Source organism: Dipodomys merriami, unplaced genomic scaffold, assembly GCF_024711535.1.
Source record: "Dipodomys merriami isolate MVZ:Mamm:240054 unplaced genomic scaffold, mDipMer1.0.p SCAF_34, whole genome shotgun sequence".
Taxonomy (NCBI): Eukaryota; Metazoa; Chordata; class Mammalia; order Rodentia; family Heteromyidae; genus Dipodomys; species Dipodomys merriami.
The window spans coordinates 8,908,123-8,923,031 of record NW_027204937.1 but is presented as its reverse complement, the minus strand read 5'-3'; the positions used below and the strand labels follow the sequence as shown (position 1 = coordinate 8,923,031).

At 49.6% G+C, this 14,909-nt stretch overlaps 1 protein-coding gene across 4 annotated transcripts in view; it reads right to left on the bottom strand.

Moving 5' to 3' along the window:
• Nucleotides 1–13,780, bottom strand: part of Ttc39a (tetratricopeptide repeat domain 39A) — a 38,392-nt gene extending 24,612 nt beyond the window's left edge. The window contains exons 1-2 of one of the 4 annotated variants that reach the window (XM_069987258.1): nucleotides 13,589–13,780; nucleotides 6,108–6,212 (exon numbers count right to left, since the gene is read on the bottom strand). In XM_069987258.1, the coding sequence (XP_069843359.1) occupies nucleotides 6,108–6,212; nucleotides 13,589–13,635 (152 nt within the window). In that variant the 5' untranslated portion in view covers nucleotides 13,636–13,780. Of the gene's footprint in view, nucleotides 1–6,107; nucleotides 6,213–6,735; nucleotides 6,954–13,238; nucleotides 13,424–13,588 lie in introns of those variants that run through there. The other 3 variants (XM_069987255.1, XM_069987257.1, XM_069987256.1) reach the window with 3 other exon arrangements.
• Between the last annotated feature and the right edge of the window lie 1,129 nt (nucleotides 13,781–14,909).

Sequence of the window (14,909 nt, the reverse complement as noted above, 5' to 3'; positions counted from 1 at the left end):
TGCCTTGAAACTCTTTGATAATTTGCAAACAAGTAACCTCACATAGTCACTTGGCAACAGGACCTAAATTATGTGGCTGGTCTTAAAGCCTTGCTGACTAGTTGGGGTCCCTGGGTAGATCTCAGCACCCCTTAGTGCTTGTTCCACTGTTTGAGAAGGTCTTGCTCAGCACTGGGGCCCTGGCATCCCTTACACTGTCTGGCACATGTGTGATGCTGAATGAGAGGTGTCCCCTCCCCCACTCCCCCCGCCCCCTCCTGGGTACATCTTGACTGCATCTTCATCATATAGAATGGCTCTCCTTTCAGAGTCTTTAAAGGACACTGGCCATCCTCCTAACCACAGGCTACATTCCTGTTCTCCCTTGTCACTCCATTGCCCCATTCTCCCTCCTCCAGCCTGTCACCTCTTCTGACCTTTCAACTTAGCTCCCTCATGCCAGCCCCTCTCTGGTCTAAATACACAATGCTAGGCCTTTCAACCTTCTGCTGCACCCAGATAGGAAACTCAGAGCATTTCCTCCACACTGCCACTGAAGAAGGTTGGAGAGCAGCAGTGCATAGAAAGGCACAGATAGGCATGCCCTGAGCCAGGGGCCAACCATCACACAGCTCAGAAATGCCTACTCCTGCTGGGTGCTGCTTGCTCATGCCTATAATCCTAGCTACTCAACAGCTGAGATCTGAGGATCTCAGTTTGAAGCCAGCCCAGGCAGGAAAGTCTGTGAGACTCCTCTGTACCAAAAAACTGGAATCAAGAGGTATGGCTCAGCCAGGCACCGGTGGCTCATCCCTGTAATCCTAGCTACTCAGAAGGCTGAGAGCTGAGGATCCAGCCCAGGCAGGAAAGTCTCTGAGACTCTTATCTCCAATTAACCAACAGAAAACTGGAAGTGGTGCTGTGGCTCAAGTGGTAGAGTACTAGTCTTGAGCTGAAGAGCTGAGGAACAGTGCCCAGGCCCAGAGTTCAAGCCCCATAACTGACCAAAAAAAAAAAAAAGAGGTGTGCTTCAAGCCTTGAGTGAAAAGGTCAAGGGAGAGCACAAGGCCCTGAGTTCAAGCCCCATCTCTCACTCTTAGTTGATGACTTTTCCTCTTCCCTCAGAAAAATTCCAGGACATAGCATGGCTATACCCTGAACTTCCGGCACCTGGCACACACACATCTCTGCGCACACCCTTTTCATACTCTTCCTGATAGCAGCAGCATAAGGCCCTCCACGCAAAGTGGCCACCTCCTGACCACTGGAGACCCAAGGGAGCGCAGCAGTAAGAGCAGAGCTGCTGGGGCCAAGTAGGCCTGGACTTGAATTCCAGCTCAGTTGCTTATGAACACGAGTCAGAAAAAACTAACAGAGGAGCCTCCATGTTCTAGGGACAGTGTCTAGAGAAGATATATGCAAGGTAATACAAACTTTGGAGTATAGACATTACTCAATGAAGTGATATCATAAAAGGTGTGGTGGCAGGAACAGGAGGTTGGCAAGAGGATGGGGGCAAAAGGGGGACTCTAGCCCTACAGATAGAATCAGGGAATTAAACAGACTTAAGGAGCAGGAATTGCAGCTGGAGCTCAGCCGACTGTGAGTGGGGTGGGGGAGGGGCATCTTGTAAAAAATTGATTTATTAGCAACAATGATTTCTCCAGCTCAGTGATTCTCTGGGAGGTGGTAAAGTACATACAAGGATGTATGGCAATGTCTGGAATCACTGTAATTTAGTCCCCTAGGGCCACTTGGTAACTTTGGATGCAATCTTGGATGTCATGGGAGTGCTTGGGGACAGCGCTGCTCCTGCTTGCAGGAAAGCTGTCACTAAAAGGACAGGGAAGAGTCTTGCCAAAGTGGCATAAGGCTGAGAACCAGAAGCTGCACTGTTTCACAGATGCACGGGAAGAGGCCACCTGTTCTCTGGGCTGCCTCCTTTAAAGCAAGGGCTTTCTCTGCTGAGTGACCCCCAGAGGCAAGGAAGGCAGCCCAGAGGAGAGAGAGATAGTGACCCTGTGGTAGGCACAGCTTTGAAGGCCATACAATGTCATCTGGTTTTTGTGTGTGTGTGTGTGTGTTTAATTTTAGTTTTTTTTCCCCCATTTCCTGGAGTTCATTTCCAGGAACATTATTTTATACGATCAGCTGCACATAGGCATTATACCTTTGGGTTCCCCTCCTAAGAGTATCCTTAATTTTAAATTTTATTTTTTATCGTGCTCTGACTTCCTTCTGTTGACCCTCAGAGTGCAGGATGGGTTAGAGTTAGATTAAGGTGTGGCCAGGTCTGTGCTGAGTGTCCGAGAATAAGGAGAGAGGCCAGTGTTTGTGCTTGGGGTGTGGTGGGACAAGCCTGGGACAGCCAGTTTCAAGTGCAGGAGGTGGCTGTGAGCCAGTGAGGGACAAGAAATGACTGACTGGGAGGGAAGTGGGAGCTGGGAAGCCTGGACATTCGGTGAGGAGCAGGATGGGACCTGGCTGGCCTCAGACCAATGAATACTGCAGCCCCTGGCTTACCCTGATCACTCAGATGAATACCGCAGCCCCTGGCTCACCCTGATCCCTTAGGGTAGTGGAAGGAACTTATCACAGGGACTGATTCTGATCATTCTCCTGGCCCCACCATCCCCCCAGAAGCTAGGCTCCTAACTTCAGGAGGAAAATAATGGATCAGCCAAGTGTAGAGAAGAATCTAGAAGCCACCTGAGTATTTGCTATGCTGGAGTGTGGGGAAAGGAGGTGTGGCAGTACAGAGAAACCTTGGGGCTGACAACATAGGGAGTAAGGAAAAGCAGGCAGGCAGGAGCCATGATTGGACCCCTGGCCTCATCTCAGAATTTAGACAGCCCAGGGGTTCTCTGTTCACCCTGAGAAAGAGGGAAGCAAGCTTACCTTGCACGCTGACATGTGGGGCCAGCAGCTCTCTGAAGGCTCATTCAAAAGACAATCTCACCAGCCTTGAGGCTGCTTGGCACAGACTTTCTAGTTTGCCTTTGAGTGGTTCATTCTTGTTTATTTATTTATTTTTGGGTCCGGTCGTGGGGCCTGAACTCTGGGTCTGGGCACTGTCCCTCAGCTCTTCAGCTCAAGGCTAGCGCTCTACCACTTGAGCCACAGCACCACTTCCGGCTTTTTTCTTTTTGCTTATGTGGTGCTGAGGAATCGAACACAGGGCCTCATGCATGCAAGACAAGCACTCTACCACTGAGCCACCTTCCCAGCCCTGGTTCATTCTTAACTATGACAGAAAACTAGCCAGGGACCCTTGGTATTGGAGTGATGATTGGTTCCCACAATTAAGCAGAATTCAGGAACCTGTAGAAAGCAATTCATGCAATGCACAAATACAACATTTCTTATTCTGTGATAATAATGCTAACAATAATATCAAGTAGAATTATCTTGCCCATGTAATTGTAACTCCTCTGTACAGTATTTTCACAATAAAAAAAAACAACCTAGTAGAGTGCTTAATATACTAGGCTGTGTTCTAAGGAACCTTATATTCCTAATATAGCTATAAAGAAAAGTGAATTGATAAAGCAAGAATAAGATATTGCCAGGTGTGGTGGCATATACCTGTAATCTCAGCACTTGGAAGTCTGTGGTAGGATGACCTAGAATCTAAAGCCACTCTGAATTACATAGTGATGTGTGTGTGTGAGAGGGAGGGCGGGGAAGAGAGAGGAGAGAGAGGGGTTAAAGGGAGAAAAGAAAGGAGATCCAGAGAACAATAAAGAAATCACATGGTTACAGAAGTCAATAGAAGAACTTAATTATAAGGCTGAGAAAATATCCCAAACATTAGAGGAAGAAAAGATGCAGAAATGGAAAGGAGAGGGGGAAATAAGAGCCTTAGAAGAAGAATGACCAAGGAAGTCAGTGACCTAACTTTAAGAAAGCCAGCAAAGAAGGGAAACAGAAGACAGAGGGAACTTCCTAGAACTGAGAGCTCCTGACAGGATCGTCTTATGGAGTGTTTAGAGTTTATTATAAATGTATAGAAAAGCCGGGCGCTGGTGGCTCACGCCTGTAATCCTAGCTACTCAGGAGGCTGAGATCTGAGGATTGCGGTTCAAAGCCAGCCCGGGCAGGAGAGACCGTGAGACTCCTATCTCCAATAAACCACCAGAAAACCAGAAGTGGCGCTGTAGCTCAAGTGGTAGAGCGCTCGCTTTGAGCTGAAGAGCTGAGGGACAGAGCCCAGGCCCAGAGTTCAAGCCCCAGGACCGACAAAAATAAATAAATAAATAAATAAATGTATAGAAAATTAGACAAATGAAAAAAATAAAGACCATTATTAACTCCAGAAAGGAAACATCATCTAATACACAACCTATTGCCACAGTATGTAATAATTACAAAGATACAAATATACAATGATATGGGCTGGGAAAGTGGCTCAGTGGAAGAGTGCTTGCCTTGCATGCATGAGGTCCTGGGTTCGATTCCTCAGTGCCACATAAGCAAAAACAAAAAAAAAACCCAAAAATCCCAAACTGGAAGTGGCTCTGTGGCTCACGTGGTAAAGCTCTACCCTTGAGCTGAAGAGCTAAGGGACAGCAGCCCAGGCCCAGAGTTCAGGCCCCATGACTGACCAACAAAACAAAACAAATATACAATGATACAAATATTGATGATTGAAATATTGTGATATAATAAAGAGGAGGATGAGGAAAGGGTATAAGGGTGTGAGAAAGCTAAATCCATGTCTACAGAGAGGGTCAGAGCTGGAGATATGGCTTACGTGATAAAGCTCTTGCCTAGCAAGACCTTGAGTTTAAACCTCAGTGCTGAGAGAGAGAGGGGCGGGGGAGGGAGGATGGAATACGACATTTATAAGTGAGAGGTAGAACACCAGCCACAGTAGCCCACACCTGTGATCCCAGCACTTGGGAGCCAGCAGGCAGGGTTGAGGTCAAGGCCACTTAGGCTACATAGCAACACCCTGTCTTAAAAAAAAAAAAAAAAAAAAAAGACAAGCACATGGGAGAAGATGAGTGAGAAAATGGAAATGTGGCTCAGTGGTAGAGGGCTTGCCTAGCATGCATGTATAAAGCCCTGGGTTCGATTCCTCAGTACCACATAAACAGAAAAAGCCAGAAGTGGTGTTGTGGCTCAAGTGGTAGAATGCTAACCTTCACTACACAGAGGCTCAGGGACAGAGCCTAGGCCCTGATTTCATGCCCTAGGACTGGCAAAAATAAATAAATAAAATAAAAAATACAAGTGAAAAAGGTAAAATTTATAGGGATACAACTGCTTGTTTGAGCCAGGGCCTCACTGTGTAGCCAGACTGACCTCAAACTCCATTCTTCTACAGCCTCTCAAGTGCTGGTACCATGCCCAGCTGTACGTCAGCTTTTTAAAATTTTTTTCCTTTGTGCCAGTCCTAAGGCTTGAACTCAAGAGCCTGGGCATGGTACCTGACCTTTTTTGCTCAAGGCTGATGCTCTATCACTTGAGCCATAGCTCCAGTTCTTGCATTTTGGTAGCTTATTGGAGAGAAAAATCTCACGGACTTTTCTGCCTGGGCTGGCTTTGAACCACAATCCTCAGATCTCAGCCTGCTGAGTGGAATAAGAATTAGACATCCTTAGAATTACAAACATGAGCCACTGGCACCTAGCTGTACCTGTTTTAAAAGCTGAAAAAAAAAACCCCAGTGAATATAGTAAAAGCTGTATGCGCACATACTTAGGTGCACATTTAGAGATCAGGCAGTACACAGGGGAGGAAATGACTAAAGAGCAGTACTCATTACCTAAATGCTCAGCGGAGGGAACTCAAGCTTAGCACTTTGGTGGACAGGGCTGTGTTAGAACTGACAGAGAGAAAACCTAAGCTGACTCAGTAGGAACAAGAAATCAAAGTGGGAAGAGGCCTCAGAAACCCTAGATGAATAAAGTCACAGAGACCTTGGGGATATCTGGCTGCTCAGAGACTGTGGGATGGGAAGCCTATGCCTTATTTATGGGACCTCTCAAGGGTCCTGTGACCCAGAAGGCAGAAGGCACTCAGTTCCACAGGCTCCTCTGCTACATGCTCCCTCCTTCCATGAGAGCTTGTACACAGATGTGCACCCACAGCCCTGCCTCCGTCCCCACCACAGCTGGGCTCACCTGGGTTTGAGGTAGCTGAGTGCTTCTGAGAACTGGTTGGTGAGGAAGAGATCCAGGGCAGTCATGCACTGGTCCAGGTCCACATGGAGGCTGCTCACAGAAGTCCTGAGGGGAGAGACACGGACCTGACTCTGGAGCCCTCAGCCCCTCCTAGGCAGGACAGAGCGTCACAGCTCCGCTCGCCTCCCTGGTCAGCCTTGCATATCTTTGGTGAGCTCCTCCAGACCGCCTGTGCTGCCTGGGGATGGGCAGTTTGGATAGTTTGGATCCACAGGTCAGTATTCCCAGGGATGGGAGAAGGGACAGAGGGAGTCATCCTGAGATCTGATGAGGGGAAGTGGGGGAAAAGATTGAGGATCAGGGTGAATCATGGAGGCCTTAACAATAAATATATCCAGCCAGGTGCTGGTGGCTTATGCCTGTAATCCTAGCTACTCAGGAGGCTGAGTTCTGAGGATCACAGTTCTAAGTTAGCCTGGGCAGGAAAGTTGGTGAGACTCTTAACTCTAATCAAGTGGCTCAAGTGGTAGAACATTAGCCTACCACTAGGCTAGTCCTACCAGGAACAGCACCCAGGCCCTGAACTGGCATTAACAAATTAACTAACTAACTAAAGAAAGTATCTTACCCCTCATAAGGGTGAAAGGGGTCTTTGTGGCCCTTCTGACCCATTGGGCTTTGCTGCCCCTCTAGGGGGTACAGCCCACCACTGGAGCCTACTTCCTTCTCTCTTGTTCCTTCTCTCTAGGCTCCTCCTGCCTCCCCCCACCCCCAGGCCTGTAGTCTAGAACATGACACTGTCACAATGGGCTGGGATTGGTGGTGGATCTAAAAGGGCATCCCAGGGCCTTCCATACTCCACTGACACCTTCCCAATGACATCTCATCCCAAGAACATCTCTGTTCTTCTGTAGCCCCAGTACTGGGGCTTGAACTGGCAAGGTTGGAATGCTACCTACTTGAGCCCCAGCTCCACTTCTGGATTTTTTTGGTGCTTAACTGGACATAAGAGACTTATAGACTTTCCTGCCCAGGCTGGCTTCAAGCTGTGATCCTCAGATCTCAGCCTCCTGTGTAGCAAGGATTACAGGCTGGCCCTCTGTAGATCTTATCATTCTCTAATGTTTGCTAAGTGGATCCTCATGTAGTCTACCTCCCAAGTAGAAGGGGTTACAGGTATGCACACTACATTTAGCCCTCACTTGCTTCTTTACTAGCTTTGCCTTTGTTAGGTTCTGGTATTTTGTTTTGTTTTATTTTGTTTTTGAAGATGAGGCCTTGTTATGTAGCTTAGTTGGATCCAGGCTTTGGTCTTCCAGGCTTAGCCTCCCAAATACCGAGTGCTTTGTTTAGATCTTTGATTTTACCAAGTCCTCTTTACTAGTTCCATCTGATCTACTACTTATCCGAGCTACAGAGCTTTTCATGACATTGAGTACATTATTTTTTTTTTATTTCCAGAAATTCCACTTTGTTCTTTTTCATATCTGTTTAGTTATTTTAGGCCATATCTGGTTCCTTGTTTATTGTTTCAAGCTCAGCTTCAATTTCTTTACCTATCTTAAGCATGACTGATTAATTATATACGATCACTCATCATTCTAGCACTTTAGACTCTGAGAGGAACACTATTTGTTGTTTCTGGTGCCTGTCGTTTGCAGTGGCTTGTTTGTGCGTGTTCTAATTTTACCTGTGAACTTGGAGGCCCTTGGGAGGAGGACCCAGCCCTCTAAAATGGGTGTTCATTACTTTGGCCAGGATCCCTGAGGCTCTTCCACCCCTGAGGCCATATATGCTGCTAGTCCAGTTTAGGAGTTCATGGTCATGGTTTCTAAGTCTGAAGGTACCTAAGCTGTTGTGGCTTTGTCTTGCTTCCAGTCTACTTCTTTAACTCTGTGTGATTTCAGAGGGGTTTCAGTTATATACGTAAGGTAATAAGTACATTTCTTTTCAAACTTGTTACCACTTCCCTCATTTTTCTCCTACTTTCCCTACCTGCCCTCCCCCCAATTCCCCTTTTGTCACATTTTTTGTCACTTTTTTGAATCAGGATCTCTCTGTGTTCCCCATATGAACTAGACTGACCTTGAACTTTCATCCTATTTCAGCTTCCTGGGTGTTGGGACTGTATGTGTGCATCAGCACACCAGGCTTGCTTGGTGTAACCCATCCAGCTTCCAGATAGTTGCTTTTTGTTTTTTGGTCAGTCGTGAGTCTTGAACTTTGGGCTTGGGCAGTCCCTGAGCTCTTCAGCTCAAGGTGAGCACTCTACCACTTGAGCTACAGTGCCACATCTGATTTTCTGATGGTTAATTAGAGATAAGAGTCTCATGGACTTTCCTGCCCAGGCTGGCTTTGAACCTTGATCCTCAGAGCTCAGCCTCCCGAGTAGCTAGGATTATAGGCGTGAGCTACAGGTGTCTGGCTCAGATAGTTATTTTGAAGGCAGATTGTTGGAAGAATTATTCTTCTAGCCCATCCCTCTCATAATAGCAGAAGATAGCTTTTTAAAGTTCAGATATGCCCATATCATTAGCTTCCAATTCTTTTGGTCTCAAAGGCCTCTCTGATCTAAAATTTCGATACCCCAGCCCTCTCCTCATAAGGCCAGAGCATGTCTGTCTTGTGCCCAGAACCTAGCCTAGAAACTGATATTCAAACATCCATCTCTGTTGGATGAATCAGTGAGGCGGTCATGAGCACCCACTGCCCTGTGTATTCAGTAGCATTCTTTCCTTGACTTCTCAAAACGCCTGTGAAAATAGGATTATTATCCCCATTGTAGATGAGGAAACTGAGGCACAGAATATGTGTAATTTGGCTAAGGCCACATGTCCAAATCTAGGCTCTGCACTTGTGTGTGTGTGGGGGGGTAGTGGTAGGAGGGCTTGAACTCCTCAGGTCTTCCTGAGGTCTTGCTTGACTTTTTCACTCCTGGCTAGCACACTACCACTTGAGCCACACCTCTAGTCCAACTTCTTTGCTAATTAATTAAAGATAGATTCCCTCAGACTTTTCTACCCAGGCTAGCTTTGAAGGAAAATCCTCAGATCTCCATCTTCTGAGTAGCTAGGACTATAGGCATAAGCCGCCCACAGCCCAGTGGTCCAAATATGGATTCTAAACCAAGGTTCTACCCAAGCCAATGCTTATCTGCTCAGCCTTAGGAAGTCAAGTCCATTGCCATGGTTTATGTCCATCTCTCAGTTCCAGATCCAAGAGCCTGCCTCTTGTTTCTCCATACACATCACACACATGTACCGATTAGAGTTTCTATTCAGCTTGTCTACCTGGAAAGATGCACAGCCTGATGGACAGACACTTGCTCCCTTGGCAGCCTTAGCACCTCCTCAGTTTACCTGAGATGAAGTGGGTCTGCAGGAGTGACTCTCCCGAGACTGGGAGCAAGCCTGGGGTTGGTTCTGCCTTCCCTCCCTTCCAGAAGCATCCAGTAAGCTTCCATCCTGGGCTGGCTCTGGGACAGATGAAGCAGAAGCAGGGACAGTCAGTGACCAGGGCTGTAATCTTAGGGATCACTGGGGTTGAAGAGGCCTCTAAGCAGCTTGGGGAACTCAAGGAAACTATATAAAACAGATGGCAATGAATGGAAGGCAGCAAGGAAAAAGAAAGGGCTAAAACCACACCACCACATTTAAGAGGCACAGTAGTTTGGAAAGGCTGGAAGACAGAGGTTCTGGAAAGGCTGCTAGAAGGAAAGGAGAGGAGAGGTGTGGTTGAGGCTGGCTGGGGAGCCTTGGAAGGCTGAGGGCACTGGCACCACCAGGCTTCAAAATAGCATTCACAATTCCCCACCTCCCACCAGACTACCATTCACTCAATCACTGAAGCTTTATCTAAATTGGCAACTGTATTATTTTGTTTAATCCTCCTACTAGCACCTCTTATCTGCATTTGACAGATTAGAGAGGGAAGGCAGTGGAGACCAATGGAGTCTGATGCCTCCAGGCACATGGAAGAATACAAACATCTCTCCCTGCCTGACCGGGACATCCATCACTACTTCTCCCCAGGACCTCACACGCTCACTCAACGTTTCTCTCTTTCAGCTGGTACACTACCACTTGAGCCACACCTACAGTCCAGCATTTTTCTGATCAAGCGGAGATGGAATCTCTTGGACTTTTCTGTCCGGACTGGTTTTAAACCTCAACCCTCCAGGTCTCAGCCTCCTTGGGAGCTAGGATTACAGATGTGAGCCATTGGGTGCTCAACTGAAACACATACAACATGGGTTCTATGGTAATAATGATCTTGGGGACAGTAAGGCACGGTGAACAATACCAGAGGCCTAACACTATGTTCAGATCTCACCCAAAGGAGGCCTAAGGGAGAAAGGAGTTGGATGGTCCCACTCTCCAGTCCCTTCCCATCTCCCTACCTAGTCTGCCTGCACTGTTACCTTAGTGCCTTTTGGGCAAGGTAACAGAGGGACCCTTAGACCCCAACCTCAGTCAAGGAGAGGTGAGTGTGTGGCAGGGGGGTAAAGCCACTTGGAGCAGACTGGAGCCACTGAAGTGAGGGGGGTGGGAGGAGAGGTCCGTCTGGCTAATGGGTAGAGTACAAACATCCATGACAAGGGGTCATGTCCAAAGTGACTTCTCCAAATTATGAACGGTTCTCTTTAGTGGAACATAAAACAAGTACCACATGGGATAACCTAACGCAGTATGGCCCTCAAGGGTGTTGAAAACAGACAACTTTGGACTCAAGCTTCAGCTCAGCAGCTATTTGTTTCATAATCTGAGAAAGTTCTTTAAACTCAGTGAGCCTCAGTTTCCTTATCAAGGAAGCAGACCTAATATACTTACATCCCAGGGTTGTTGTGAGGAATGATATACCATCTTAAAGCACAACAGAAAATGCTGGTGATTATTTTTCCTCATGTTATGTATTGACATAATTTCTTTTGTGAGAAGCACTGATTGAATAATGAAACTAAAGCTTACGCCAATACCGTATGACTGGAATTCCACTATTAGGATAAACATACCCATGTACACAGGACAGCCATAGAAGAATATTCTGAGTGAATAGCATGAGGAACCACCTCAATGGCCATTAAGAAGGGTAAATAATATGTGGAAGTCTTTAGACAGGGTGTCAGCTCAAGGGGGACCAGAGCTGAGCAATCAGGAAGCCTAAACCTCAGAAACCTGACACTGAATAAGGAAAGGCAAGCTACAGAATGGCATATGCTGTGTAATGCTGTGTACTAATACCAAAACTTCAAAGTAACAACAAACTATTTTTTAGACCTTCACATACTAGACAAACAAATAAAAACAGGGAACTAGAAGGAGTTTCCACAGGGACCTCCATGATCTCTGTTATTTATTTGAAGATGGGCACTGGTGGCTCATGCTTGTAATCCTAGCTACTCAGGAGGCTGATCTGAGGATTGAGATTCCAGCCTAGGCAGGAAAGTCCATGAGACTCTATCTCTAATAAACTACACATACACACACACACACAAAAAGCCAGAAATGGAGCTGTGGCTCAAGTGGTAGAGCAAAAGCAGCTCAGGCACAGTGTCTAGGCTGTGTTCAAGCCCCAGGACTGGCACAAAAAAAAAAGAAGAGGGGGAAAAAAGGAAGAAGACTATGAAATAAATGGGATACAGTGTTAATACTTAACAAAATTGAGTGGTCATTTTATTGAGGTCATTTTATTTGTTATATTCTTCTTTCCCTTTTGCTGGTGCAGTGGCTTGAACTCAGAGCCATCCACTCTCACTCCGCTTTCTTGATCATAGCTGCCATGCTGCCATACAAAGCCCTACAGTTTGGCCTTTTGCTGGTTAATTGGAGATGAAGTCTCCCAGACATTTTTGCCTAGGCTGGCTATGAACCATGATCCTCCAGATCACAGCTTTCTGAGTAGCTAGAATTACAAGTTTGAGCCACTGGGTGGCCTAGCTGCTTATATTCTTCTGAAGACTTAAACATATTTCATAAATTGAGGCTTGGTTTGTTCGCCACTGATTGTCCTGTCCAGAGCAGGCTGAGTAGGCCTCCCTGATTGTAGAGTGTCTAAGTGAATGTAGTGGCAGTGAGGATAGTCTTGCATCTGTCCTCCTCAGCTCAGAAGTAGGGGGGAGGGGGAGAGGTTGACACTGATGAGGGATGGTGCAGCCTTAAAGAACATTGGGTCCTCACAGGAAGGCAGGTCTGGATGGTTCCCAGTGTGCTGGAAGTGAGAACCTGCTGCCCCCCCGGAGGCCTGCAAGGACAGCAAGAGACAGAGAAGCTCAGGCTTTGTAGAGGGAAGTTAGGCACAGATGTGCAGGTGTGAGGAAGAGAGACGAATGTAGCTTTCAGCCTCCAAATTGAAGATTCCTTAATGTGATCCTTTGCTCCATGTCTTCCTTCTCTCCTGACCCAGCTGAGTGCTACTGAGACCTCTAACCAAGCTCCAGATTTCAGGAAGGTGAGCAGCTAGCCCAGCCTCCTTGTGTTTTCCAAAGGAGGGACCAGAAATCTAGGACTGTAAAGGATGTGGTCACAGTCACGCAAACCAAAACTATCAAGGCAAAAAAACTTTACCAGACAGCTCTCTCCCAGGCCAGGGTGTTTCCCCCTGCCACCCAGCATCTAACCTCTCAGACCCAGGCCAGACAGACACACAGGCCATACTGATGGACGGAGGCTACCAGCTGCCAGGTAGCACAGGCTCCTCCTCACCTTCCTGTTCGTCGGTAGGCCTCAGGCCCTTGGCAAATATTGTCACTGGTGGTGAGGCTCCAGGCAGGGCGGGCCCCCCTCCTAACTCTCCTAGGCCGGATGTCTGCTGGGTAACCTGCCAGCAGCCGCTGCCCCCTAGGCACTGTGGCCCAGGAAGGGCAAAGCTGTTGGGGGTTTCCCAGGCGTTTAGCAGCTGTCACTGCCACAAGGGCACAGGAGGCCCGGGGATGCCAGAGGTGGGGGGGGGGTGGGAGGGAGCCATGTTGATAGTGACAACGCCCACCTTTTACAACCTAGGTTCCCGTTGCAACCGATGGGCCCGGGCCAGACCATACTTAGCCTTTCAAGTCTCCTCAAATGTCCCAGAAGATGATGCGAATAGAGGCTCTGCCATGAGACCCGTGTTCAAAACTGACCCCCGAAACCTTACCTCCTGGATAAATGGAAGACAAGTCACTTAAGACTTCTGCCTCAGTTTCCCCATCCGTAAGCAGGATGATAATAACACAGCCCAACCCACGACGCAGGTGAACGCGGTGGCTGTGTCTACAGCTTCCTGGGACAGTTGGGAGTGAATCCCGCTCCGCCGGGGGTCTCCTCGGGAGGTTTCCACCGCCGCCTGCCGCCTCCGGCTCCAGTTCCAGGCAGGGGCTGCATGGCCGGCAGGAGCCAGGCGCCGCAGTGCGGCCGCGGGGCGCGCGACCCCGGGGGCCCGGCGCGACGCTCCCCGCCCCGTTCGCCCTCGGCCCGCGCCCCCCCCCAGCCTCGCGCGCCACTTACCCCGCGGGCAGGCCGGGCAGGGCGCCCGGGGCTCCGGCCGTGCTCATCGCCGTCCCCGCCCGACGCGAGTCCAGGTGCTGCCTCTGGATCCCCGGTGCTGCGCGGCCGAGCCGGGGACGCGGCGGCCGGGGAGGGGCGCGGCGGGGGCGGGGAAGGCGGCGGGGCCGAGCCTCGGTCTGCCCACCGGCGCAGTGGGGCCATGGCCGTCGCCGGAGCCCGGGCCGAGGGAGGAGCCGCCACCCGCTCCCCGCCCGCGCTGCGCGGTCCGCGGCGCCGCTCGGCAGGTGAGACCCCGGCGTCCCCGGGGCCTCCGCGCACACACCTCGCGCCGGAGCGCGCGGCTCCGAGCCACCGCCACCAATTCTAACCGGACGTCCACCTTTCCTGTCCCCACGGCCCGCCGCCGCCCCGCCCCGAGCCCCCCAGGTCCTGCGGCATGATGGGGGTCATCCAAGCAGAGAAAAGACACCGCTGCAGTCAGGCGTGGCTTCAGTCCCGGTCCCGCAGCACTGACTGTTAGCAGGAGACCAGAAGGCGGGAAAGAGCGGCCTGCCAGCCGGCAGCACACGCCCGCCTTCTCAAACAACTCCCAAGCCTGCCATTTTGCAGATGTGGAAACTGAAGCTCGGGGTCCTGGCTCAGGCCGCTTCCTCAATACGTGGCAAGCTGGGCCCGGGACTCCACGCCTCACACCTCCCCCTTTCCCCTGCCTCTGCCCTGATTCCCAGACCCTGGGGGGACGGGGAGGGCAGGGGAACCACACCCCCAAACACCCACTGTGCATTTAGCCCTGAGGTGGGTGTGCAGGGCAGGGTAGAGGTTTGCCTGGTCTCCTGGCAGGAAGCACCCTGGATCAGGAGGAGTTAACTTGCCACCACCTCTGCGCCCCAGATGCTCTAAACCATGACTCATCAGAGCACGTGGCTGCCATTAGAGCTGCCCCTTCACAAAGGCAGAGGGACAGAAGGAGAAACTCCAACTGGCCTGGATTGGTCCTGAACTCCAGAATAACAGAAAAGGAAATAGGCTGGGGGCAGCCAGCAGGAGCAGCCTTGGTAGGAAGAGGACTTGGACCAGATCCCAGGGAAGCCAGGCAGGTTGGGCTTGGTAGTGGGAGTTGGAAAAGCTTTAGGGATTATTGCTCACATCCAGATCGGCTGCCTGGAAAGGCAATTGATTTGCCGCCCATATGTGAGCAGCAGCCAGATGCTCACTTGCTAGAGTCATCCCACCTCTGGGAGCCTCATGTAGGCACACACACACACACACACTCTCTCTCTCTCTCTCTCTCTCTCTCTCTCTCTCTCTCTCTCTCTCTCTC